The 26,426-nt window shown below is 41.5% G+C and overlaps 1 protein-coding gene across 1 annotated transcript in view; it reads right to left on the bottom strand.

The window, feature by feature from the left end:
- Positions 1-22,811, bottom strand: part of ATRNL1 (attractin like 1) — a 449,173-nt gene extending 426,362 nt beyond the window's left edge. Inside the window, exons 1-3 of the mRNA XM_054728743.1 lie at positions 22,183-22,811; positions 3,863-3,946; positions 2,251-2,364 (exon numbers count right to left, since the gene is read on the bottom strand). Of these exons, the coding sequence (XP_054584718.1) occupies positions 2,251-2,364; positions 3,863-3,946; positions 22,183-22,481 (497 nt within the window). The 5' untranslated portion in view covers positions 22,482-22,811. The remainder of the gene's footprint in view (positions 1-2,250; positions 2,365-3,862; positions 3,947-22,182) is intronic.
- Positions 22,812-26,426: the final 3,615 nt, after the last annotated feature.

Raw genomic sequence — 26,426 nt, 5'->3', positions numbered from 1 at the left:
ACACGTGCCCCCTTCCCCACCCTGGGGATCGAACCTGAAACCTGGATCCTACCTAAGTGCCCTGACAGGAATCAAACCAGCCCCCTTTTGATGTAATGGACGAAGATCCAGCCCAGGCACACCGGCCAGGGCGGATTACATGACATTAAAACTGCCCACTACAGTGCTTTTCAATAAGCAGGATGTTTTCATCTCCCTCCGGACACCTAACAGGAACACTCGCTAATGAGAAGTCACTGGTTCCATCTTCAAGGTCATATACTAAATCCCATCTGCTAATTATCTTACAAAAGTTCCCTTCAGTGTCAAGAAAGGGTAGGTAAGAGTGTTAACGGACCGCTGTTAATTAATGCAAAGTCATTACAACTACTGGAAAAACAAATGAAAAGGCACACATCTAAATGGTCAGTCAATAGTGTCATAAAATAGAGTAATGGCAGCAGAATGACATCTAAATTGCTAAAAAATAAATGTATGAACCCAGGACCTCATCTAATTGTCACAATGAATTATCTTACGATGTGATTATTCGGGAGGCACTCCTCCATTTTCTATCTCCTACCCTTAGATGAAGGGCTAGTCATGGCTACTCTTGATATAATTTTCAAACATTTCAGAGATTAAGTTCTACAAGTATTCTGAGCAATAATGATATCACACAACTGTGTCTAAGCTCCCAAGGAGTCACTCTGAAATAGTCATTTGGAAATACAAGTCTTTACATGTTTGTCCAAAAAAATTATAGTTCACATTCCTGATAAACCGAATATTGGCAACAAAAGAAAATGAAAATTTTTCTAGGGAATAAACTTTTATCTATGTTTAAATTTGTAACCATGACTGAACATATACTATATACTATGTAAATAACAAAAGTAAAGAATAATGAGTAACTCTAGTCAACAATCGCATTCATTAACTTATACACAAAATCTATGCTACATGGGCATAATTTTTTCTATGCCTAATAATATTTCATCCTATTTGCAAAACATTTTATAATTTGTACACTCAAACATAAAGATTTTGAAAATGATGTGGTTTTAAAATTAAGCCTGACTACCTGACTACTAATAAAGTATTTTGAAGCAACCAAAATTCCCAAATCTGAGAACTGATGGACACACCTTCTTTATTAAACCACTAGAGGCCCAGTGCACGAAATTCATGCATGGGGGATGGGGGTCCCTCAGCCCAGCCTGCACCCTCTCCAATCTGGGACCACTCGAGGGATGTCCAACTGCCCATTTAGGCCCGATCCCAACGGGCAGTCGGACATCCCTCTCACAATCCAGGACTGCTGGCTCCCAACTGCTTGCTTGCCTGCCTTCCTGATTATCCCTAACCACTTCTGCCTGCCAGCCTGATCACCCCCTAACCACTCCCCTGCCAGCCTGATTGATGCCTAACTGCTCCCCTGCCAGCCTGATTGCCCCTAACTGCCCTCCCCTGCAGGCCTGGTCACCCCTAACTGCCCTCCCCTACAGGCCTGGTCACCCCTAACTGCCCTCCCCTGCAGGCCTGGTCCCTCCAACTGCCCTCCCCTGCAGGCCTAGTCCCCCCCCAACTGCTCTCCCCTGCAGGCCAAGTTGCCCCCAACTTCCTTCCTCTGCCAACCTGGTCACCCCTAACTGCCCTCCCTTGCAGGCTTGGTCCCTCCCAACTGCCCTCCCTTGTTGGCTTGATCGCCCACAACTGCCCTCCCTTGCAGGCCTGGTCCCTCTCAATTGCCCTCCCCTGCTGGACATCTTGTGGTGGCCATCTTGTGTCCACATGGGGGCAGCCATCTGGTGTGTTGGAGTGATGGTCAATTTGCATATTACTCTTGTATTAGACAGGATTACATAAAGCATAATTTAACCTTTTTATAAAAATTACAAATTGTATCATTTTGCCAAAATAAAAAGCCAACAATATATATGTATATATATATAACCCATCTATTTATTTGTCAGCTAGAACTCGTGTTAATTTATTCAAATAGTTCTGAAAACATCATCAAATCACTTTAAAAGAATACACTATATACAGCAAAAAACAAAAGACATTCATTCAGAAATCTACATTTCTGATATAAAACTCATTTATCTCTGCTATATCAATACCAACATTATTATATATACACCTAAGTTGATGGTCAATATCTCTGCAAATTTATTTTGAACTACAGATCAGTATATCTTTAAAATTAATGAATTATGTAGTTACTTTCCTAAGCTGTAAGTTCATCAATTAAGCATAAGTACTCACCTAAGTACAGCTATTAAAGGTGCATATATAGAATCTCCATCATAAACATACATGTGATCCCAGCTACATTCTGTAGCAAAATGATTAAATCTTAATCTTAACACTGCATTTGGACTAAAAGGAAATAAAATATTTTAAAATTAATGTATAATATGCAAAGCACAGTCCATTTACAGATAATTTTGCTATAAATCCTTAAGTCACTTATTACAGATAATTTTGCTATAAATCCTTAATTTTGCTATAAATCCTTGAGTCAGTGTAAAAGACTGATAAGCAGTCATATTTAAATTATAAAAAAGACAATGCAACTTCAAAATCCACCACCAGGCCATGTGTATGTATCATCATTTTCTAAAGATTTAGTCCACAGGAAATGTTCAATCTCTTGATTAAGGTGGAGGTTAAATAGATTGCATACATTACTGAAACCTATTGAACTGTACACTTAATATACGTGCATTTTGTTTTATGCACATTGTTCTTGAATAAAGTTGAATTTTAAAATTCAACACTCAAGAAGCAACTATGTGATTTCTACACAAACCTTAACCAGAGACCCTAATAAGGTCTTCAACTTTTAACTGAAAGGTCTCAATATGAAATATTATTAACAAGGAAACAAAATGAGACCATAGGTGCACAGGTAATTAATAACTTTCAGGTTCTGAAAAACTCTTTAAGTATACTCCAAACGGCCAGTTTTCCAAAGGTACTCTTTAAAAATCATAATATTGTTCAAACAATTCATATTGATTCATTTATGATCCATTCACAGTGTTTAAATAGATAAATTCAGTCTAAAGCCCTAACTACTGAAAAATACCTCTAAAAGGAAAATTTTCTTTTCTATAAAATGTTCTCTTTTTAACACTCTCAGAACTAAAATGCTCATTAATATAAATCAATGGTATAATTTGACACGGAATATTTTTACTTTCTATGGAATCTTCAAATTCTGTAACAAGATGTTTAAAAGAAGTCAAAAAATGCCTACTTGCTTTAAAATGACACACTAACAAACATCAAAAATAAAACATATGTAAAAATTAGCCTGGCAGATGTGGCTCAACAGTTGAACATCGACCTATGAACCAAGAGGTCACGGTTTGATTCCCGGTGAGGGTACATGCCCGGGTTGGGGACTCAACCCCCAGTGGGGGACGTGCCAGAGGCAGCCAATTGGTGATTCTCTCATCATTGATGTTTCTATCTCTCTCTCCCTCTACTTTCCTCTCTGAAATCAATAAAATACATATTTAAAAAATAAAATACATGTAAAAATTAAACTATGATCACAAGTGATAGGTATTGTAACTTATATTAAATGTGATAAAAGTTGTAAAGCCCATAAAAATGTCGTGATACTGGTACTGTTTATTTAATAATAAGCAGTAATCTTAACACTGCATTTGGACTAAAAGGCAATAAAATATTTTAAAATTAATGTATAATATGCAAAGCACAGTCCATTTACAGATAATTTTGCTATAAATCCTTATTAAATAACTTCTATTATTATAAAGTTGTTATACTTTACTGCTTTAACACTGATGTGACATCTTCTTTATCGTTTTAGAATAAAATCAGTATACCCAAACTGTATACTTACTAGCCTTCAATTAGCCATGTACATTTAGTTTTATACTTATAGTTAATTGGACCATCTGTTAAATATCCAGAAGGTTCTGTTAACCTAGAAAACAAAATCATGAAAATAATTACCTTAAAGTAACTTTAAGACATATAGTAGCACAAGAAAATTTAAAAGACATTAAGTTACAAGAATGGGATATAGCATTTTTGTCAAAAAAGAAGTTATTTACAACTTAGAAAATTTTTCAAATTGCCGTATATTTCTCTAGATCTCAAAATAAATTTATTTTGGCTTTCTTTAAACCTTAATGTATTAAGACCGTTTCATTTTACATGTTGGAAAAATGTACTGCAAGACTGAACATTGCATTGATGGGTTGAATGTTGACACAGAAGAGATTAAGTTAAATTTCCTCTGCATGAAAATTAGATGGAGGCAAAAGAAGGAAAATCAAATACACTGAAAAATACAGATCTTTGGAATACAGCAATAGTATATGTGCATGCTACCTTCAGAGCTATACTGTTAGCTGTGTTTGTTTTTCACGCACCAGGATTGCTAAAGTAGCCATCACCAGACTTACTGATTTTGACTACCTGTTTTTATTATCACTTTCTCTTGTCTATATGATTTTTCAGAATTTAAAAATATTTAAAACAGGATCCCAATTCTACTTCATTTTGTTCTCCTTAGTTCAGCCCAATTATTTTACCAAGACCATATTTTAAATAATTACAATAGCTTCCCATTTAGCCTTTATATATTTATATATGCATATAAACACAACACACATACACATATTGGGGCTTATCACATATTCACATATGCATACACACGTACACATACATATATACAACACAGATATAAGGGTCATTATCTAGTTTTAGATAAAATTAAAATTTCCTTATATTATAGAGTCTTAAAAACATTAGGGGGAAAAAGAATTATCTACCCAAATTAGGGCTGACTGAAGGGTCAATCAATATGAATGTTATTTGTAAATAATTTGAGGGCTGACTGAAGGGTCAATCAATATGAATGTTATTTGTAAATCTTTCATAATCTCACCCAGCTTACTTTGGGCAAGAAGGCAGCTAGTTCATGCTTAGAAAAGTTTCTGAAGAGCAACAGACAAATTGAAATGTTCTCAAACTAATAATAAATAGAGCATTTTCTACATGTCAGATACTACTATAAGCGCATAGTATATGACTTCATTTTAAAATCCCCCAAACCTGCCCTAACTGGTTTGGCTCAGTGGATAGAGTGTTGTCTTGTGGACTGAAGGGTCCTGGGTTCAATTCCAGTCAAAGGCACATGCCCAGGTTGCGGGCTGGGTCCCCAGTAGGGGGCACCCAGGAGGCAGCCGATCAATGATTCTCTCTCATCATTTATGTTTCTTTTCTCTCTCTCTCTCCCTCTCCCATCCTCGCTGAAATCAATAAAAATATATTAAAAAATAAAATAAAATCCCCCAAACCCTAAGAGATAGTGAGTAGTTATTAATCCCATATTAAAGATGAGAAATCAAAAGCACAGTTAAATAACAGGTTAAATCATTTGTCCTGATTTTTCACTTCCAATAATGTCAGATGAGGTAATTCGGACAAACCCACCACTGAGGACAATTTAAAAAGCTAAGAACAATTTTAAAATCTTAAAAGCATGCTGTAAGTAACAAAATGGTAAGATCTGCCAAGCCAAGATGAAGAAGTTGCAAATTCCAGGCATTCAAAGCTACTTTAGCGGGGAGAAATCTGTCTCTTTAGAAGACACGGCCAAAGGCTGAGTGCTTCTGGCAGCCTCAACAAGGGGTGACAGAAAACCCCAAGACCTGCAATTGGCTTAAGGTGGTATTAGAACTGCCAGAATGCTCAGGCTCCTAATGTTTGAAATTCAGCAACAGACTTTTAAGCCACAAGGACAATTAGACAATATTTTTAATTGAATACCAAAACCACACACATCAAAATTTATAAGATGAAGCTAAATCAGTGTTTAGAGAGAAATTTATAGTTCTAAATGTATGCATTAGAAAATTGATAATCAATTACAACTCAAAAAAACTAGAAAAAGAGCAATAAATTAAACAACAAGAAAGTATAAGGGAATAATAAAAGCAGAAATCTCTGAAATAGAAAACAGTCTTATAATAATGAAAATTTATATAATTAAAAGTTGGCTTTATAAAGACTAGTAAATTAATAACCCCCTATCAAAACTACTCAAGGAAAAAATATTAACATTATCAAAAAGGAAATGAGTAACATTACTACTGATGCTACAGAAAGAATAATATATTAAGAACTTCATACCAATAAATTTGACATTTTAGATGGAATGCAAAAATTATTTTTAAAGTATAACTTGACAAAACCAAAACAAGAAAAAAATAAAAATTATAAATATCCCTCATACAAAAATCCTAAACTGAATATTATCAAATTTTATCTGGTATAAATATTAAAAATACATATAAAAAGAAGAGCATGTAACAGTATTCCTGGAAGAGGTATGTGTGAAGACTTGGAGGTTCATGAAATAGCATGATATCTTTGGGGAACTGCAAGTGATTCAGAGGATCAATGAGTAATGTCTAAAGACAAGACTATACACAGTAATCGATATGACATTGTATGAAAATCATCCTATGCCTATCACGAAAGTCCTTCAGAGCAAGAAAGCAGCTTGACAGAAGGCACTACACAAAACACTGAAAGGCAAATATGAACTACCCCTGCTGGCTGAGTCAAAACGTTAGAGCAGTGGTCGGCAAGCTCATTAGTCAACAGAGGCTCACGAGCCACGGTTTGCCGACCACTGCATTAGAGTAATGCAAACATTAGATACACCAATAGCCTGGGAGAAAAATGTGGGGAGTGAGATTCTTTAAAGAATTAGGGCATTCAGAAGCTACTCAGTGCATGAGCCTGGGAATTTGGGCAGACCCTGTGCTCAGAAAAGACATGAGAAGACGCTACACTTTCGCCTCTGGCTAATTTTTACACTCAGAACCAGAAGGAAGTGAGGCGAAGGCAGAGTCATAAGCACCCTGGCTAAGCACTGAACGAGTGCCACAACAGTCAATCTACAAAGCCTGGGAGACCTCCTTATTTTTTCTTGGCTCAAGCACTCAAGGAAATTTATTAAAATACTACCTGACCACAAGCTAAAGGAACAGAGACTTTAGAGACCACACACAACAAAGAATACCGTCATTACAAAACTCGTTTAGAAAAGTACAAGTACACAATGAATAAGTACACAATGATGACACACATAAACAATAAAAAGGAACCCTCAGGAGGGGGAAGAATCTGATTTCTAGTGTCATCATCCTATCTAATAAAAGAGTAATGTGCAAATTGACCATCACTCCAACACACAAGATGGCTGCCCCCACGTGGTCAAAGATGGCTGCCCCCATGTGGACACAAGATGGCCACCACAAGATGGCCAGCAGAGGAGGGCAGTTGGGAGGGGGGGGAACCAGGCCTGCAGGGGATGGCAGTTGGGGGCTACCAGGCCTGCAGTGGAGGACAGATGAGGGGGACCAGGTCTGCAGGGGAGGGCAGTTGGGGGGAACCAGGCCAGCAGGGGAGGGTGGTTGGGGGTACCAGGCCTGCAGGGGAGAGCAGTTAGGGGTGACCAGGTCAGCAGGGGAGAGCAGTTAGGGGTGACCAGGCTGGCAGAGGAGGGCAATTGGGGGCGAGTCCCAGATTGGAGAGGATGCAGGATGGGCTGAGGAACACACACACACACACACACACACACACACACACACACACACAACCCCCGTGCACAAATTTCGTGCACCTGGCCTCTAGTCCTATATAATAAAGAGCTAATATACTAATTAGACCAAAGAGCAGATCGTCTGACCATCTGGACAACCTTCCAGGCAGAAACAGGCTGCTAGGGCAGGCCAAGGCTGCGAGGGGCTGTGAGGGCCGGCTTGGGATGCAAGGGGCTCCGAGGGCCAAGCCCCTTGCAAGAAGCTCGTGCATCGGGCCTCTAGTATTATAATAATCAAATGTCCAGTCTCCAACAACAAAACATTACAAAGCATGCAAAGAAACAAGAAAGTATGCTCCATTCAGAGAAGCTAACAGAAACTGTCCCTGAGGAAACACAGACACTGGATGTGCTTGACTAATTCAACTGTTTTCAATAGGCTACAGAGCTAAAGGAAACCAGCAAAATGACATCTCAACAAATAAAGAATATCAATAAAGATTTAGAAATGTTCTTATCACAACCTCAAAGTCAATATTACTTCCAGTCTCTCAAAAAGCAAGGTAACACACAGGAGACTCTTGTATAAAAGTTTCCTCTGTATGTAAGCCTAAGCATAGATCCCTAAGGAGACTCCATTAAGAAATCCTTCTCCTGCCTGGCCGGCATGGCTCAGTGGTTGAGCATCGACCTAGGAACCAGGAGGTAGTAGTTCCATTCCTGGTTAGGCACATGCCACGGCTGCAGGCTTGATCCCCAGTAGGAGGTTGTGCAGAAGGCAGCCAATCAATGATTCTCTCTCATCGCTAATGTTTCTCTATCTCTCCCTCTCCCTTTCTTTCTGAAATCAACAAAATATTTTTTTAAAGAAAGAAATCCTCCCTAAGTTTCTAACTTACAGTGGCAACAAACCTTAAAAGCAAAATAGTGCTTATTTAAATTACAAAAAGTTCCAAATTCTGGCTGAACCTAAAGATACAAATTATCAGTCATAAATTAAGATTGTGTGTAATAGTTTAGAGTCTCAGGAAATTAATATTTTTAAATGTCTAATTTGTTCCATAACCCTACATGGCTACTTCTATTTCAGCTTCTGTGATGCAAGAATATCACTATGACATATTCAAAAAGCACCGTAATACACAATTATGAAATATATAGCTCTTTTTATCTGGAAATTTAAGAACAGGCAGCCCTGCTTTGCAAATACCACCTATAATATAATCCATTTTCCTCGTAGGGAATACACCTCCCAACTGTATAGGAATAAATTGCCTCTTCTCTCTACACCCAAAGTACCCTCTATTTCTCTATCACCGTACCTTCTCAAACTGACCCAGTCCTGTTCGATGCTTCTCAACTCCTTACTCTAAGTTTAAAACATATCTTCCCGATGTGGTACATATATACAATGGAATACTATTCAGTCCTAAGAAAGGATGAAATAGCACCATTTGCAACAACATGGATGGACCTTGAGAAAGTTATGCTAAGTGAAATAAGTCAAATAGAAAAAGCTAAGAACCATATGATTTCACGCATATCTATAATAATAGAAGCGTAATATGCAAATCAGCCGAACGACCGTCTGGATGACCTTCCAGACGACCTTCCGGATGAAGCAGGGGCTGCGAGGACCGAGGCAGCAGCTGGGGCGGTTGCGAGGGCCAATGCTGCAAAAGCCTACCCTTGCAAGAATTTCCTGCATCAGGCCTCTAGTGTGGGATATAAAACTGAAACTTATAAACACAAACAGCAGTGGCTGCCAAAGGGAAGGCGGGTGGGGGGGGGGGGGTTCCTAATATAAGGTGACAGGAGAAGATTTGAAGGGCAATATATAGATCTTGTAACATAGAAACCCACACATGAAACCAATATGTTCATACTGACCAATGTGACCCCAATCAACTTAATAAATACAATTTTAAAATAAATAAAATGTATCTTCCCTCCTCCAAAGAAACATATATACACTAGAAGCTACCTCTATAATTCATTCCCTCCTATAAGAGGTGATGTGAAGAAAGTGTTAAGCTTCCCCACCTAGACTACACAACAGCATGAGCATATGAAACTACCCACTCTGTCCCATTCTCTCCAACTTCGGAGCAACAAGTATACAGACTAAAAATAAAACACTCTACTCACCACAGCCCCCCAATTCCTTCTCAACCTTCACACCCCCCCCCCCAATCCCTAACCTAAAGCCTCTACCAAGAGCCTACCTTTGCCTCCACTTACCACAAAGAAGTTTCCCCTCGGCCCTTGCCTCTCCTGGAAACATGGGGGCGGGGGGAGGGGGGAGCGAGGGGAGAGGGCTGATACAAACCAAGAGGAAAAGAATGGGAAATTCTTTCTCACTACCCGGAGACAGGAGTAAGAGGGGAAAGCCCCTGCCACTTCCACAATAAGAACAATTCTCCCTTCGTGGTGTCCTGACCTCTTCTTCAACATCCGCACCCTTCACCTCCATGCCACCTGAACCAAGCACTCCCACGGCAGGCACATTTTGGGCATCTTCACAATCTGGAACGGCTCTTCTCAAACTCAGAAGTCTTCCACTCCAACATGACACACACCTGGTTTTCAACCTCTCCTTACCTTCTTACTCCTAATGCCCTCACATCCCAACGGTGCAGAGGTCTCCAGAAATGAGGTAGCATAGAGTTCAGCTGCCTAAAATGTAAAATAGGCCTCCTACATAACAACTATTTCTAATGTTGCTTCTACAATGCATTATAAGTTTCAAACCACTAACTTACTCTTTTTTTTTAATCTTGTAGCACTCCTGTCCTCAATTGGGAACCATCCTGGCATGTGATTCTAGATCAGGACTGCATAAACGACTGGCCTACTGCCTCTTGGTGTAAATGAAGACTTACTGGAACACGCATTTGTTTACATGTGCCTAAGATTGCTAACATGCTATAAGAACAGAGCTGAGTAGTAGCAACAGAGACCATCTGGCCTGCAAAGCCTAAAATACCTACTATCTGGCCCTTCACAGGAAAAGTTTGCCAGTCCCTGTCTAGATGCCTGCCACATGCCCATATGCCTTGCCAATGTCTCATCTAGCTGTAACTGCCCAGTCTAGGATCCCTGCTCAAACAAGCATGCGGGGCTGTTTGCATCATAGGAGTGGCCGCTGCCATATGCAGGAAACCAGCGCAACATTAAGCAGAGCTAAATTAGATCAGTGGAAGTGCTGTTCTCTATCCTGACTATGAATACAAAATTTGATTAAGACATTATAAAAAATAAGAAAACTCAATAGTTTTATTATTACAAAGGCTCTGAAGCAGTAAATCCTGTGTACCAATGACTATGGTTTTTGTGCTGGCATAACCACTCAACGAGGAATAGTCAGGTCCGCTCAGGGCTGCCGTTGTACACCAGCCTCACATTGAGGTCTGTTTTAAAAGTGTTCTTTTTTTTTTAATATATTTTATTGATTTCAGAGAGGAAGGGAGAGGGAGAGGGAGAGAGAAACATCAATGATGAGAGAACATCACTGACGTGGCTGCCTCCTGCACACCCCAAACTGGGGATCCAGCCCACAACCCGGGCATGTGCCCTGATAGGGAATCGAACCGTGACCTCCTGGTCCATAAGCCGATGCTCAACCACTGAGCCACTCTGGCTGGACTAAAACCGTGCTCTTAATTAAAATATTATTTAACAGTTTATTGATTTCTTTTTAAACAAAATGTATAAAGAGGATCTCTGGATTATATCATTGGTATTAACTTTTCCCTGTCTGCACACTGAGCTGGCATTTGTTCATTTCCTTCACAGTATATTCTACATCCCCTCTCCCAATTCTGTATTCTCTGTCCAGCTGGTCCCATTTTTTTAATTGTACATACACAGTGACCATTATTTAGTTTGCATTCCTGTAATACAGTGATTCTTACCATGTTGGGATATGAGATCACTTTTTGAGAATCTCTTAAAAACTATACCTTCCTGCCTACAAAAATTCACATAAATAATAATTCATATACAAATCTGAGGGTTCACCAACTACTCACAACCCATCCAGGAACCTGACATTAAAAATAACTGTTAGCCCGGCCGGCGTGGCTCAGTGGTTGAGCGTCGACCCATGAACTAGGAGGTCACAGTTCAATCCCCATTCAAGGCGCACGCCTGGGTTGCAGGCTTGATCCCCAGTGGGGGGCATGCAGGAGGCAGCCGATCAACGAGTCTCTCATCACTAATGTTTCTCTCTCTCTTCCCTCTCCTTTCCTCTCTAAAATCAATAATAAAAAATATATTTTTAAAAAGTTATATTATACATTCAAATAATATGCTTGGGGACAAGTACAATATTGCTACATCACAGAGAACTGTTTGATAAGCGAGGACTTTCCTTTCGGTATCTTTGTGTGCTGTAAAATGCACCCATTCCTATTAACCTTGTGAAGGACATGTAAGAACTCTAGAATATTGTTTTTCGCTGAAGAACAAAAAAGGCACGACTGAGAAACTGAAAGTAAAGACAAAACTTTGGAAGAGCTGCAAGCCTCTCAGCTGACCTTGGTCACTTCGTGGGCATGTTAGTCAGCCTCCCTAAGCCTCAGTTTCCTTGTGTGTAAGACAGTTATAGCAATAGTACTTATGTCATAAGATTGTTTTAAAAATGAAGTTCAGTAAAGCAGCAAAACAAATCCATCTAGAGTTCATGGCACAATGGCAAAGAGAGATCTCAAACCCCTCTCAGTTTGGTACCAAAGCTCATTCTCTTAAGTAACCCCGATGCTATCTGGAAATGCATACGATTATGAGAGCAGCATTAAGAAGAAACCTCGCATTGAAGAGTAAAAGATGGCTGCTACGGAAAAGGGCGAGACAGACGTGATTTGACAACTCACTGTCACTTAGCAGCCATCAGACCCCGCATAAATAACTGCGTCAGGCTTTTCCTTCTCTCTTCCCACTGTGAGATGGGAACAGCAGTATCTTCCTCGTAAGATTTTCATCAGCAGTAAGAAAAGGCAATATATGTAAAAGCTTTAGTTCACCACATTATACTACTTTGCCTCTCAACTCAAAATTTAAGTTTTGATATACTAGTTTCAGTGTCATTAATATTATTCTTACATGAAATAGAATAAATTCTAATTTCTAGAAAAAAAATTTCATTATCAGTGTAATTATATTGTCAAAAAAATACCAACGGCCCTGAACGGTGCCGCTCAGTTGGTGGGGCATCCTCCTGTACACCGAAAGTTGCTGGTTTGATTCCCGGTCAGAGCACATGCCTGGACTGAGGGCTCAATCCTGGGTAGGAGGCATGCAGGAAGCATGCAGATCCATGTTGCGCTCTTACATGGATGTTTCTCTGTCTCTCCCTCTCCCTTCCTTACTCTCTAAAAGAAAAAAAAAGAAAAAGAAAAAAATGTTTAGCCCTAGCCAGTTTGGCTCAGTGGATAGAGCATCAGCCTGCAGACTGAGGGGTCCTGGCTTCAATTCCTGTCAAGGGCACATGCCAGGTTGCAGGATAATTCTCTCTCTCACCATAGATGTTTCTCTCTCTCTCTCCCTCTCCCTTCCTCTCTGAAATCAATAAAAATATACTTTAAAAAATATATATATATATTTTTAAATACAAAGGAAGCTTGGGATTAAACTTAACACACCAAAACATGGACAATGCTCTTAAATTTTCTATTTTTATGAGACAGGGGGAATCTACTTGAAATTTTCTAACTTACACAGCGCTTTTATTTTCTAAATGCTTATGTTTTACCTGAAAAATAATCGGTATCTCCCGTTCCCTGCTGTAGAAGAAGGTGAAGGTGAAGTCCCTTCAACCATTCCTGCTTGCACTAAGGGAGTATCAGCAAAAAGGAAGCACCCCTGGCCCGCATCACTGTGGGTGCAGCCGCTGCAGACTGGGGTGGGCCATTTCGGCCCTGCACTAAGCAAATGACAGCATCCTCAGCTCCCTTTATCCTCCTAACTGGAAATGGAGGAAACATCTCAAATTAATTCCCTAAGCTTTTCAACTTAAGAAACTAGATTAAGAAAAGCACATCAAAACCAAAGGAAGTAGCAATCAATGAAACTGAAAACTTCAACAACAAAAAATAGCAGGAATCAATGAAGCCAAACACATATTCTTTGAAAAAAATCAATAACATTAATAAATGCCCAGCCAGACTAAGCAAGAAAGAAGAAACATAAACTATCAATATCAGAAATGAAAGAAGAAATATCACTAAAGACCCCACAGACTTTGTAAGAATAATAAGGAAATATTATGGGCAATCTTATGCCCATAAGTTTGAAAACTTTTTAGATGAAAAGAACAAATTCTCTGTAAGACACAATCTACCAAACTCACTCAAAAAAAAAAAAAGATAAAATGAATATCCATACACCAATTACATAGTTGCAAGCCTTCCCACAAAGAAAATGCCATATGCTATAAATATTAAATAAACTGAACTTGTAGTTATATATATATTTTTTAAAAATTGAATTTATATTAAATAAATTGAATTTGAAGTTAAAGAAAATTCTTGAGGGCTTCACTGGTGAATTCTACCAAACACATAATGAAGAGATGATGCCAATTCTATATAAACTCTTCCAGAAAACTGAACAGGAAAGAACCAGCTCATTCTACGAGGCCAGCATTACCCTGACTCTAAAACTGAACAAAGATATTTCCTTCATGAACATATATTTCTAATATCTGGGATTCATCTCAGGAATTAAGGTTGGTATAACATTCAAAAATTTTAATTATAATACATCATAATAACATGCTTTAAAAAGAAAAAAAAGATAAAATATTAACAGATGCAAAAAGTTTAACAAATTCAATATCCATCCTATATAATAAAAGGCTAATATGCAAATTGACCGAATGGCAGAACAACCGGTCACTATGACGTGCACTGACCACCAAGGGGCAGATGCTCAATGCAGGAGCTGGCCCCTGGTGGTCAGTGCACTTCCACAGGGCGAGCGCCACTCAGCCAGAAGCCTGAGCCGAGCTCACGGCTGGCGAGTGCAGCGGCAGCAGCGGGAGCCTCTCCCGCCTCCTCGGCAGCACTAAGGATCCCTCGGGGGATGTCCGGCTGACAGCTTAGGCCGGCTCCCGCAGGGAGACTGTGAGAGGGCGCAGGCCAGGCTGAGGGCGCAGGCTGGTCTGAGGAACACACTCCCCCCCGCAAGTGCACGAATGTGGTGCACCAGGCCTCTAGTCTCTAATAAAACTCCCAGCAAATTAGGAAGAGAAGGGAAATTCCTCAATGTGGCAAAAGGATTTATAAAAATGTTACAGATAACTGACTTTTTATGGTCAGAGATTAAATATTTTCCCCTTATATCAGAAATAAGACACAGTTGACCACTCTCACCAGTGGTATACATCATTGTAACGGATGTTCCAGCCAGTGAAATAAGGCAAGAAAAATGAAAGGCACCCAAATTACAAAGAAAAGATTAAGGGTCTCTTAATTTGCAGACAACATAATTATCTATCTCCAAATCATAAGGTATCTACAAAAATCTACTACAATGAGTTCAACAAGATTGAAGGATGCAATATTAATATACAAAAATCAGTTGTATTTCCATGTAACAGCAACAAACAGACACTGAAACTAAAAAAAAAAAAATGCATATCATTTACAACAGCATCAAAAAATATGAAATGCTTAGGGGAAAATCTGACAAAGTTGTAAGACCTGTTCACTGAATATTTTAAAATATTGCTGAAATTAAAGAAGACCTAAAACTTGGATATACCATGTTCATGTGCCAGAAAACTCAATATTGATAAGGTGTCAACTATCCCTCAAACTGATCTATGGATTCAACACAATCCCAAATGAAATCCCAGCAATGTTTTTCTAGAAATTAACAAGCTGATTTTGAAATTCATATGAGAATGCAAAGGAATTAAGTAGCCAAAATAACTGAAATAGAATTCAAGACTTATAAAACTACAATAACCAAGATATTGTCTTTTTTTTTTTTTTAATCCTCATCCGAGGATACTTTTGCATTGATTTTTAGAGAAAGTGGAAGAGAGCGGGAAAGACAGAGAGAAATATCGATGTGAGAGAAACACCTCAATTGATTGCCTCCTGCGTGTGCCCCGTCCAGGGCACGGGCTGGGGAGAAGCCTGCAACCAAGGTACGTGCCCCTGACCGGAATCAAACCCAGGTCCAACGCTCTCTCCACTGAGCTAAACCAACGAGGGCAAGATATGACTGTCCTGACATACAAACAAAGAGATAAATGGGACAGAGTCCAGAAATAGACACACAAATATACTAGTATGAAGAACTGATTTCAACAAAGGTACAAAGCCACTTTAGCAGAGAAAGATAGTCTTTTCAACAAACGGTCCTGAAACAATTTAATACCTATTTGCAGAAACAATGAATTGAGATCCATACCTCTCTCTCACCATATGCAGAAATTGACTCAACATGGACTCTAAATATAAAATCTAAAACTATAAGACTTCTAGAAAAAGAAAATATTTGCTTCAGGCAAAGTTTTCTTAGCTCTAACACAATCCATAAAAGAAAAAAAATGATAACCTGGAATTCGACAAATTCAAAACTTCTTTTCTTTGAAAACACTGTTAAGAGAATGAAAAGACAAGCCCCAGACTGGGAGAAAGTATTTCCCAACGACATATCTGATAAGAAAGTATCCAGAATAGATAAAGAACTCGTAAAAAGAAAAAATGTGAGAAATGTGCAAAAGATTTAAACGGATACCTCAGCAAAGATCTACAGATGGCAGGTGAGCACATGACAAGATGCTCAACATGAGTCACTAGGGAAGTGAAATTAAAACCACAAGGCGACACCACGACATCCCTATTCGAGCCACAGAAATTTAAAAGACTGACTATACCTAGTGCTGGAGAGGATGCGAATTAACTAGAACATTCATGCACTGCTGACGGAAATGTAAATGAAACAATTTACCTTTGGAAATAGTTTGTCCGTTAGTTAAGAAGTTAAACATGTATCCACCATAGGATCCAGCCATTCCACTGAGGTATTTTCCCAAAAGAAATGAAAGCTTATGTCCATACAAAGACTTCTGCTATGAGCAGCTTTCCACAGAACAGCCCCAAACTGGAAACATCCATCACCAGGTGAATAATAAACAAACTGTGGTGTATCCACACATTGGAATACTACTCAAGAATTAAAAGGAATAAATTATGGTACACCTTTAATGAGTCTCAAAATAAATATGCTGTGTGAAAGAAGCCAGACAAAAGGGAATACATAATGCATGATTCCACTTGTATAAAATCCTAGAAAATGCCAACAAATCTAGTATAGTGACAGAAAGCGGCTTAGTAGTTGCCTGGGGATGGTGAGAAACAGCAGGAAAGGGAGGATTTGGGGTGTAATGGGCATTTTTATAATCTTGATAGTGGTGACAGTTTCAGAGGCACATGTCAAAACTTTTTAAATTATACAGTTTACTGCATGTCAATTATACCTCAAATAGCTCTTATAAATAATTTAAAGGAAAAAATTACAATTGCAATTAAATAATACATTTGAACGTACTAAAGAGGAACAATAGTGCTATAAAGGTACATAACATGGGGTAACATAGCTTGAGGAGTCAGAAAAGCCTCCTAGAGATACTAGTATATAAGCTAAGATTTGCAGGATGGTTAGTAATCAGCCACAAAAAAAGACCAGATAGGAAAGAGGGTTCAAAAAGAATGGGCCCCTTACAAGGGACCTTAGAAGACCACTGCAGAGAAAAAAGGAAAGCTGAGTCTCATCTGTTACAGGAGCCAAACCATGCAGCACATGGTCTTGAAAACCATGCTGCAAGTAGCTTACTTTATCAACTGAGGGTCTTAGAAACACTCAATCGAAATTATTTAAAAATTTCTACTACGTGGCCCAGGCTGGTGTGGCTCAGTTGGTTGGGCATCATCCCATGCACAGGGCACATGCCCAGGTTCCAAGCTGTTTTGCTCACACATCAAAGTTTCTCTCTCTCTCTCTCTCTCTCTCTCTCTCTCTCTCTCTCTCTCTCTCTCTCTCCTCTCCCTCTCCCTCTCCATTGCTCTCTCTCTAAAACTCAATTTTAAAAATTCTACTATATGCTTTTTAATAATCAAAAAATGCATGAATATAAATTACATATTATAATTTAGAAATAAAGAAGACCTAGGAACAGGAAATATTCTATTTAACTTTATAGTTACTGATAGTTTCCATACCATTAATAAAAAGGATTCCAAGGTACATGTGTGTATATAAGTACATGTGTGTATATAAATGTTAAGAAAAACATTTATACTTTTAACCCTACTTCTTTTTGCTTATAATAGCAACCTCATTCCTAATATTATATCTTTGTTTTGTTGTCTCTAGAAATACTTTCATTATAAATGTGTGAAATTCAGTATCCATATTTGACTAACCTATGATTTAAAAAGTATCTATATACAGTGAACATGCAATAAGATTTAAGAGATGATTTTAAGAAAATGTTCACTAAATGTTTTAATAATGAAGTTACACTTGCAAATTATTCACAATGAGATATTTTTCCAAACTCAGAGCACTAATTTAGGTCAGTGGTAGGCAAACTCATTAGTCAACAGAGCCAAATATCAACAGTACAACGATTGAAATTTCTTTTGAGAGCCAAATTTTTTAAACTTAAACTTCTTCTAACGCCACTTCTTCAAAATAGACTCGCCCAGGCCGTGGTATTTTGTGGAAGAGCCACACTCAAGTGGCCAAAGAGCCACATGTGGCTCGAGAGCTGTGGTTTGCTGACCACTGATTTAGGTTATTTTGTTTGCCTAAGAGAAATCAGAAGTCATAGGTTCCTGAGTCACATTAGCAAGAAAATGTGTAGGTTGGAACACAGAATATAAATTTATATAAATATAAACCTCAACTACTCTACAAAAATAATTCTAAACAACCAGCTTCTAAAAGAGAATGCTGTTTATTCCAATGGATTTATAGCAAAATGTTTTCTAGCCTGATATACTAAGCTACTCAAGTAAATACAATTTGAATTAGCATATATCGTATCCTTGATTACTGTATTTCAAATTGCCATCATCCTTTCTGGTTCTCAGTCCTAAATCTTCCAGGTTTGCTGAAGCTGCAGATCAATGTTCATTTTGTTTTACCTATGTGAGGAATGGCTTATAATTCTGAGTGTTTCATTCTTTTCAAGTGGAAACAGACAGAAGACTGGAATCAATGCTAAGGGAACTGCAAGTACCACTTTTGATATCACATTTGCTTCTGCATTTCTCCCCCAACCATCAGTCTTCCATTCTAAAGAAGCATTTGAAGAACACTTCTTCCTTAGTCAAATCCCTACAGTAGGGGGGAAAAAGCGAAGTTACCATGGAACCAGCCAATTAATTTTGACACCTGCTTACCAAGACTGATCACTTCTGATGTCTGTTTGTTTGGGTTGCTATCCTCCAGTTTAGTAAAAGACTTTCAGGATAATTAATGAAGTGAGAGTTTCCAGTTAAAGTCTTTCCCACTGTGTCATTACTTCAAGCCACCATCCTCAAATAAACCTTTCTTAGCTTCACATGTCCTTTACCAGGAAGGATTCTTTTCTTCTAACTTGAGTCTTCCCTTTAATATTAAATACCACATTTTCTTTACCCCTAAGTGTCCGAGTTATATTTACTCTAATTAATAGCTTGTATTCCACAGAGAAATGAAATGTATTCTACTTATCAATAGAACAGTTTCCAAGGAAATGAAGAACATTCAATGCTTCGTTCAGGGTTTATGGTGGCCTGCATCTATACTGAAAAAGCTATCCCTGTTTTACTCACTAATGGACTGTGCTTATGGACACCATCTCTGTTATTCAAGCTCGCTTTAACTTGATCTGCGATCTTCCCTACTGTGACAGCATCTGCTGGTGGGACAACATCTGCTGGTGAGGCTACAGGCTGCTGATCTAGCTGATTCATGAGTCCAATACTATAAACTGTAGATAGGCGCTTCCCAGGACAGTAGCAATTTTATCCTTAGACAGATGGAGCGAATCCGCCCACACAAAGGCCAATATCCCTGAATTACATAGGAATCAGGCAATCTTCCTATTTACGTACAAAAAGATGTAAAAAAAAAATGGATATGTCTTTTTTCATTGCTGGCTCCCAGTTCGTATGTTCAAAATCTCTCCTGTTAGATAAAGAGACTGGCTACTATAGTCAGAACAAAAGTTTAAGAACACTTAAGTAAAAAGGGCTAACTAATAAGCACACTTCAGTATACCTTTCCTCATCTTGAAACTCTTTCTTAAACTTTAAATTATCCTCTCTCCCAAGTTTAAAAAAAAAAAGTGTATTTTTTATTTTATTTTTTAATGTATTTTTATTGATTTCAGAGAGGAAGGGAGAAGGAGAGAGAGATACAAGCATCAGTGATGAAAGAGAATCATTGATCAGCTGCCTCCTGCACGCCCCACACTGGGGATCAAGCCCACAACCTGAGCATGTGCCCTGACTGGTAATTGAACACTCAACCACTGAGCCACATTGGTCAGACAAAGAAGTGTATTTTTTGAAAGTATCTGTAATAATAAAAGAGTAATATGCAAATGACCGAACGGCTTAACAGCAAGACGACCATGCTATGACACGCACTGGCATCGGGCCAGCCAAGGCAGGTGCGATGCGATCGGGGGGCGGGGGGGAGGGTGCTGCCATCACCCCAAAGAGGGAGGCCCAGGCCACCAACTGGTGGGCTGCGGTGGGTGGGCAGGGCCTCCCTCTGTGGGGCTATCAATCGAGGGGCTCCCAGACTGCGAGAGGGCGCAGGCGGGGCTGAACCCCGCCCCCCCCCCCACGCACAAATTTCATGCACCGGGCCTCTAGTAGTACTATACTAATTTGTGAAACTGGGAAACATTTCAACCTATTGCTACACATGAATTTCATGAAATTTCATTTTGAGATTTCACTTCCAAAAGCCTGTCATAAATTAAACAGTAGGATCTACCTAAAATTAAAAAGCACTATTTTAAAAAAATACATTTTTACATTGAGTATTAGGGGCATTGTTTTAATCAGCAACAGTGAAAAAATAAATAAGAAAAATATACTGGGTTTAGAACTCCCAGGAAACTTTCCTATAATTAACAAGGTGAACCATATTCTTACCTTTGTCTTACAGCCTAAGAGACATTTCACTTAGATTGTGCTATCATCCTAACAATAAATATTAGTAATCTACATAAAGTAATTTCAGAGCCATAAATCAGGCAGAAAACTTCATGTTAAATTATCTAGAAGGCTAAGAAGACGACTTAGTCAATGACTTAACTGCAATGACTTAACAGCAACCCTAATGGCCTTAACTATCTTATTTTCTGCTCCCCCACATTCACCCATTTCTTTTCATATCAGGCAGGAATGCAATAAATATCATCCAACAGGGAGAAAGCATCTTTACTGTTTTAATGCAAATTCCTAGGGCCTTGAGTTTCAGAAAAATCAAAGCCACCTGACCAGTGACAGTGGTTGAGCATCGAACTATGAACCAGGAGGTCACAGTTCGATTCCCAGTCAGGGCATATGCCCACATTGTGGGCTCAATCCCAATTAGGGGGCGTGCAGGAGGCAGCCAATCAACGATTCTCTCTCATCACTGATGTTTCTCTCTCTCTCTCTCCCCCTCTCCCTTCCTTTCTGAAATCAATAAAAATATCTGGGGAAAAAGAAAGAAAAACCAAATGCTCCCATACAACAGCTGACAGGGAAATAACCAGTTAGGAAACCCCGTTATCATCACCTCATTAAAAAGCCCGGGCATTTCATTCTTCTAGCTAACCAAAACATCACTCTCTCGTTTCTCAATTTTAAGAGTGTCCTAGCAAATTCAACATAGTGTATTGGCTCACAGTAAACATTCTAGAGTTAAGTTGGCCGGTTTGCAATCGCGAATCGGCCCTCCTCCTGTGTCATCTTGGGCAAATTACACTCACTGCCTTGATTCCTCTCTGCAAGTCCATTCTATTTCTAGTAACTCACTGAGTTGCTGGTGAGGAACAAATAAGATCATCCACGCTAGGCGCTTAGAACCGGTGTTTGGCATATAGTGAGCCCATCCTAAACTCTCCTTAGAGCCACTATTATTATTACTAAATAAAATATTCGCCGTGGTTACCTCCAGAGAGAGCACTGCGATGGGAGGGAGGGGCAGGTCCTGGGAGGCCCTAACTTTTAACCTTCCCACTTCTGCACGGTGGGCATGTTCCACGATGCTCAAGGACTTCATGAGTTACTTGCATAATTTCTGATTTTAAAAAAATAAATAAAAATGTGTGTGTCCTAACAAAATGGTGTTTGGCACTGTCACTGAGTGTGGAAACGTGGATAAGCGGGGGGCCCAGAAGTCGCTGCGGACATCTGGACCATCGGGAAAGCTTGGCGTCCAGCGCGGGTCAGTGCTCCGCGCGGGGCCAGGAGGGGGCGGCGGGTCCGCTCCCGGCCCGGGGGACCCCCCAGGCCGCAGCCGAGGGGGACGGGGAGGGACGGGGGGGGGGGCGGGGGGCAGGGCGGAGGCTCGGAGTCCCGCGAGGCACTTACTTGAACCTGCCCTGGCAGTGCTGGCACTGGTCCCCCACCCAGCCGGGGTCGCAGAGGCAGGTGGCGTTGACACAGCGGCCGGAGAAGCAGGAGCCGGTCCTCTCGCACGGCTTGGACTGGGACACCTGCGCGTAGAGCGCCAGGTAGAGGAAGCCATAGCACAGCAGCCAGCTGCTCCCGGCCAGCAGCCTGGAGGAGGCGCCCCCGCCGCCGCCGCCCGCCGCCCGAGCCCGAGCCCTCCAGGGCCCCGCGGGCGCCGGCTGCGGGGGGCCGGCGCGGGCCGGGGGTCCCGGCTCCATGGTCCTCGGCGCCCCTGCCCGGCGGGGTGGGGGGCTGCGCTCGCGGCCGCGGACAGGGATGCTCCGGAGGGCGATCCGCCCGGAGGAAACCTGGCCCCCTCCGGTGGCTCTTCACCGGCGCCGGCCCCAGTCCCGCTCCCCCGGCCGGAGGGACAGATCCCCGCCGCGGTCGCCTCCGCTCGGCGCCTTCCAGTCGTGCTCGGGCATCGCCTCTCCGGCTCCTGACCTTGTCCTCAGCGGGCCGAGCCCTCCGCCGCGGCGCCCCGAGCCGGGCCGGAGGCGGGGAGCCGGCGGTGCAGGCTGCGCGGGGCGCTCCCGGAGGGGACCTGCAGGAGGGGACCTGCGGGGGGGAGGGGACCCCGCGCGCGGCCCCGCCTCGCCCGTGGCTCGCGCCAACTGCCTCCGCTCCGAGCCCCGTGCGCCAGGCAGGGCGGGGCCCCTGGAGCCCCGAGGTGGGCGCGTCCAAAGCAGCGAGGGGGGTTCGGGAAGCGGGGAGTCAGCCTCGCACCTCCCGGCGGGCGGCCGATGGCCCCCCGGCAGCCATATCCTCTCTCGTGTCCCTAGACAGCCACGAGCGCTGCAACGGGAGCCCGCAGGGCGCGGGACGGCCGCCCCCCGGCCTGTCGCCTGCCCACGCTCACCCCCACAGGCCCGGCGCCGTGGTCTCGCCCCGCCTTCACGAGGATCCGGGACTCCCCCGTGCGCGCCCCCACCCGCCCGACCCGGGAGCCGGAGGGTGAGTGGCCCCCCAGGTGTGAGCCGCGCGCCCGCGGTGCCCTGGCCCGCCGCGCGCCGGGGAGCCCGGCCCCCGTCGCCCCTCGCGCCCCCTGAGCCCCCCACACACGAAGGATCAGCTCGGGACCAGCTTGCAGCTTCAGCAGAAAAGGAGCCCTACGCGTCCGCCGTCTGCAGCTGCAAAAGTGCAGCGCCTTTTCCCTGGCGCTTCCCCTTCCTCCACCCCATCCTCCGGCCGGTTTCTTTTTCACTTCTTCGCTTTTGTATTTGTTTGTGTTTTCTTAAAAAAAAAACTCCAGCCGCACACAAAGAGCTGAGCGTGTGCAGCACGTTGTGGGGTCCGCAAGGGCTGGGAGGGGCTGGGATTGGGGACTGGAGGACCGCGGAGCCAGGTCCGCGGAGGGACCTCCCCAAAGGGGAGCAATGTCCTCCACCGAAATAATGACACCCCCCGCCCCCATCCAAGATCCGCGCGGTTCAGCGCCCCCTCCCCCCGCCTTGCCAACGTCGCCTCGGAATCCCAGGTATCGCCTTTTCTGCTCCTCAGTGTTTCCTCCTCCATCTGGGACAGTGTTTTGCCTTGAAAAATATTGCAACATCGTGGCTTTTTTTTTTTTTTTTTTTCGGTTTTTTTTTTTTTTTAAGAAGAGTAGAAAGGATGCCCAAAATGAGCCGTTTTCCTTCCAAAGCGGCAATCTTCCCTCCTTCAGATGACTTTCCAAGATTTGATGGCTTATGCTGACATGTTTGCTTTGTACTTTTGTGCCTTCTCTGCACAGGCTATTGGAACCCTTGAGAAAGAGCCCCACTACAGACGGCAGCGTTTCAGCAAGGTTACTGGATCCCCTCCAAAGGAGAGCAGGCGGGACGAAGAGGAATTTGGAATCCGCCAAAGGCATTTCTGACAGCAAATGGAGAAAAGTTTTAGTTGTAACCACACAGTCATAATATTATTGTTAAGATTCAGCGCGTGTTTATTTGGGGCATAATGTGCCCGCGTCATCACTTTTAATCTCTATTATCCCCCACTTTGCAGATGAAATCCGCCATTAACCCCATTTCACAGATGAGCGTAGAGACTCGGCAAGGTTGAAAGATTTATCAATGGCAAATGCGGAGTAAGCAGCGAACCAAGCTTTCAACACAAGTGCTCTGACTTCCCGTGCTTTTTCCCAGCATTTACCGGGCTGTTTCTATCAGCAGATGCTTTGAATAAATTCAAGTGTTGGCTTGGTTTGAAAATACTTCAGCAGTGACTTGAAGAAAACAAAGGTCCATAAAGAGGTGGCTCCTTGGAAAGTAGAAAAAAGAAAAACCATGATTTTTATTTATAGAACAACAACAACAAAAATCACAGTTCTCCCATAAAACCAATATTTGAAATATCATCCTCAGACCTTAAAACTTAGGACAGCCCCTTTTTCCTTCCACATATTTTCTACATCAAGATGATCCTTTGAGATGACTCGGGATAGGGGGAGAAGGGAAGAGAACATTCTGCCCGGCTGGTGTGGTTCAGTGGTTGAGCATCGACATATGAACCAGGAGGTCCCCCTTCGATGCCCGTCAGCGCTCATGCCAGGATTGCTGCTCAATCCACTCAATCCCCCACGTGGGGTGTGCAGGAAGCAGCCGATCAATGATTCTCTCATCACTGATGTTTCTGTCTCTCCCTCTCCCTCTCTGAAATCAATAAAAATACACTTTTTTAAAAATAAGGAAAAAAAAATAAAAACAGGATGTTCTCTTGGATCACACCTTTTAATTTCCATGACTTACCTAGAACCCTTTCTGGTATTAGCCAGACAGATACCATCTCTGCTGCCTTCTGCATTCTTCCCCCGTGCCAGCCAAAGTTTAAAGGCGGTCACGTCTTTCTCACATCTACTGTAGAGTTGCTTTCAGGCATGTGGAAAGTATCCAAGCCCTTACAAACATCGCTGAGTGTGAAGGCAATTCAAATGGCACAGTGCAGCCCCTTTAACAAGAGAGATCACTGCTCAGCCACGTACTGACTGCAGCCTGTATTCCAGCTAAGGATCTGCCCATTCAAACCTACCTCTGAATCTTGTCACCACTATAAGCAGCTCAGTTCTTCGTGTTACATTGAAGAACATGCAGCCCCACAGGCCTCCTCTCAGCATATTTAGAATCAAGTTGACCGTATTAAATTTATACAAAATTATTCTCATTGGGATCTCACAGGGTTCCCACTTGACCTGTGTCCTACTTCTCTTTGAAATTCTTTTAGTCAACATTTACTGAGGAACTATTACAAATGTAAGCAAGAGAAAACAAAGATGAATACAACTTGAGTCATACCCCTGGATAGGCTTATCTTTTCTGAGGCTCACTAGATTGCAAGTTCCTTCTACATGGGAGTGTCACATGTTTTACAGAGGTAGACACAGAAAACTTAAATGATTTACAGCGGTCGCACAAAAACTCAGTGATAAAGCTCGCCTAGAATCTTGACTGATGTTCCCCTATCTTCTATGATCAAGAAATTTTAAAACTCCAACATTATATTGTCTCTTTTTTTTTTCTAAAGAAGTAGAGTCAGCATCCTAGCAGTGCTAGATGACACTACAATAATTCATAGTATTGGTAATAGCACTCATAAATCCAGCAGAAATGTGAAAATTTACTCCAAAGACGGTGAGGGGGTGGGGGGGAGTCAGTTTTCCAAAAGTAGAATGAAACTGTTAAGATCAAAATTACCTGTTCAAATGTCTCCAAGGGGAATGGTAAGAAAAGTATATTTGTTTTCTCCACAGCTAGCCTTATGTCAGGACCTGTAGCTATTTTGGGGAGTGTGTTTTATTTCCATTCTACCACTTAACAATGGTACTACAATATGATGGTAAAAATCTCACACTTCACAAGTTATTTGAAGGAAATTCAAGTGATTTTTTTTTTTTAAGAAGAGAAATGGTAGGTCCACTGATCTCTTGATTGCTACTGAAAAAGTAAAAGATTCTATTGGGATCAATAAACCAAAGCATCCCTCCTCAGTTGCTTAAATGAAAAATGATCTCTACTCTGGTTATTTGTTCACCGTGTGACTTACATGAGGCTTCTGAAAGCAGCCAAGATATTGCAAGCTTGCAGTTAAAGGAAGTATTTTGAGAGCATGAATAGTCTGTGAGATGACACAGTAAAGAAAAAGTCATCTTTAGATGCTCATTAAGAAATTATCGATGGTATTAA

The sequence above is a fragment of the Eptesicus fuscus genome, chromosome 17 (assembly GCF_027574615.1).
Source record: "Eptesicus fuscus isolate TK198812 chromosome 17, DD_ASM_mEF_20220401, whole genome shotgun sequence".
Classification (NCBI taxonomy): domain Eukaryota; kingdom Metazoa; phylum Chordata; class Mammalia; order Chiroptera; family Vespertilionidae; genus Eptesicus; species Eptesicus fuscus.
The sequence above is the reverse complement of the archived record's forward strand: the minus strand, read 5'-3'. Positions and strand labels throughout refer to the sequence as shown.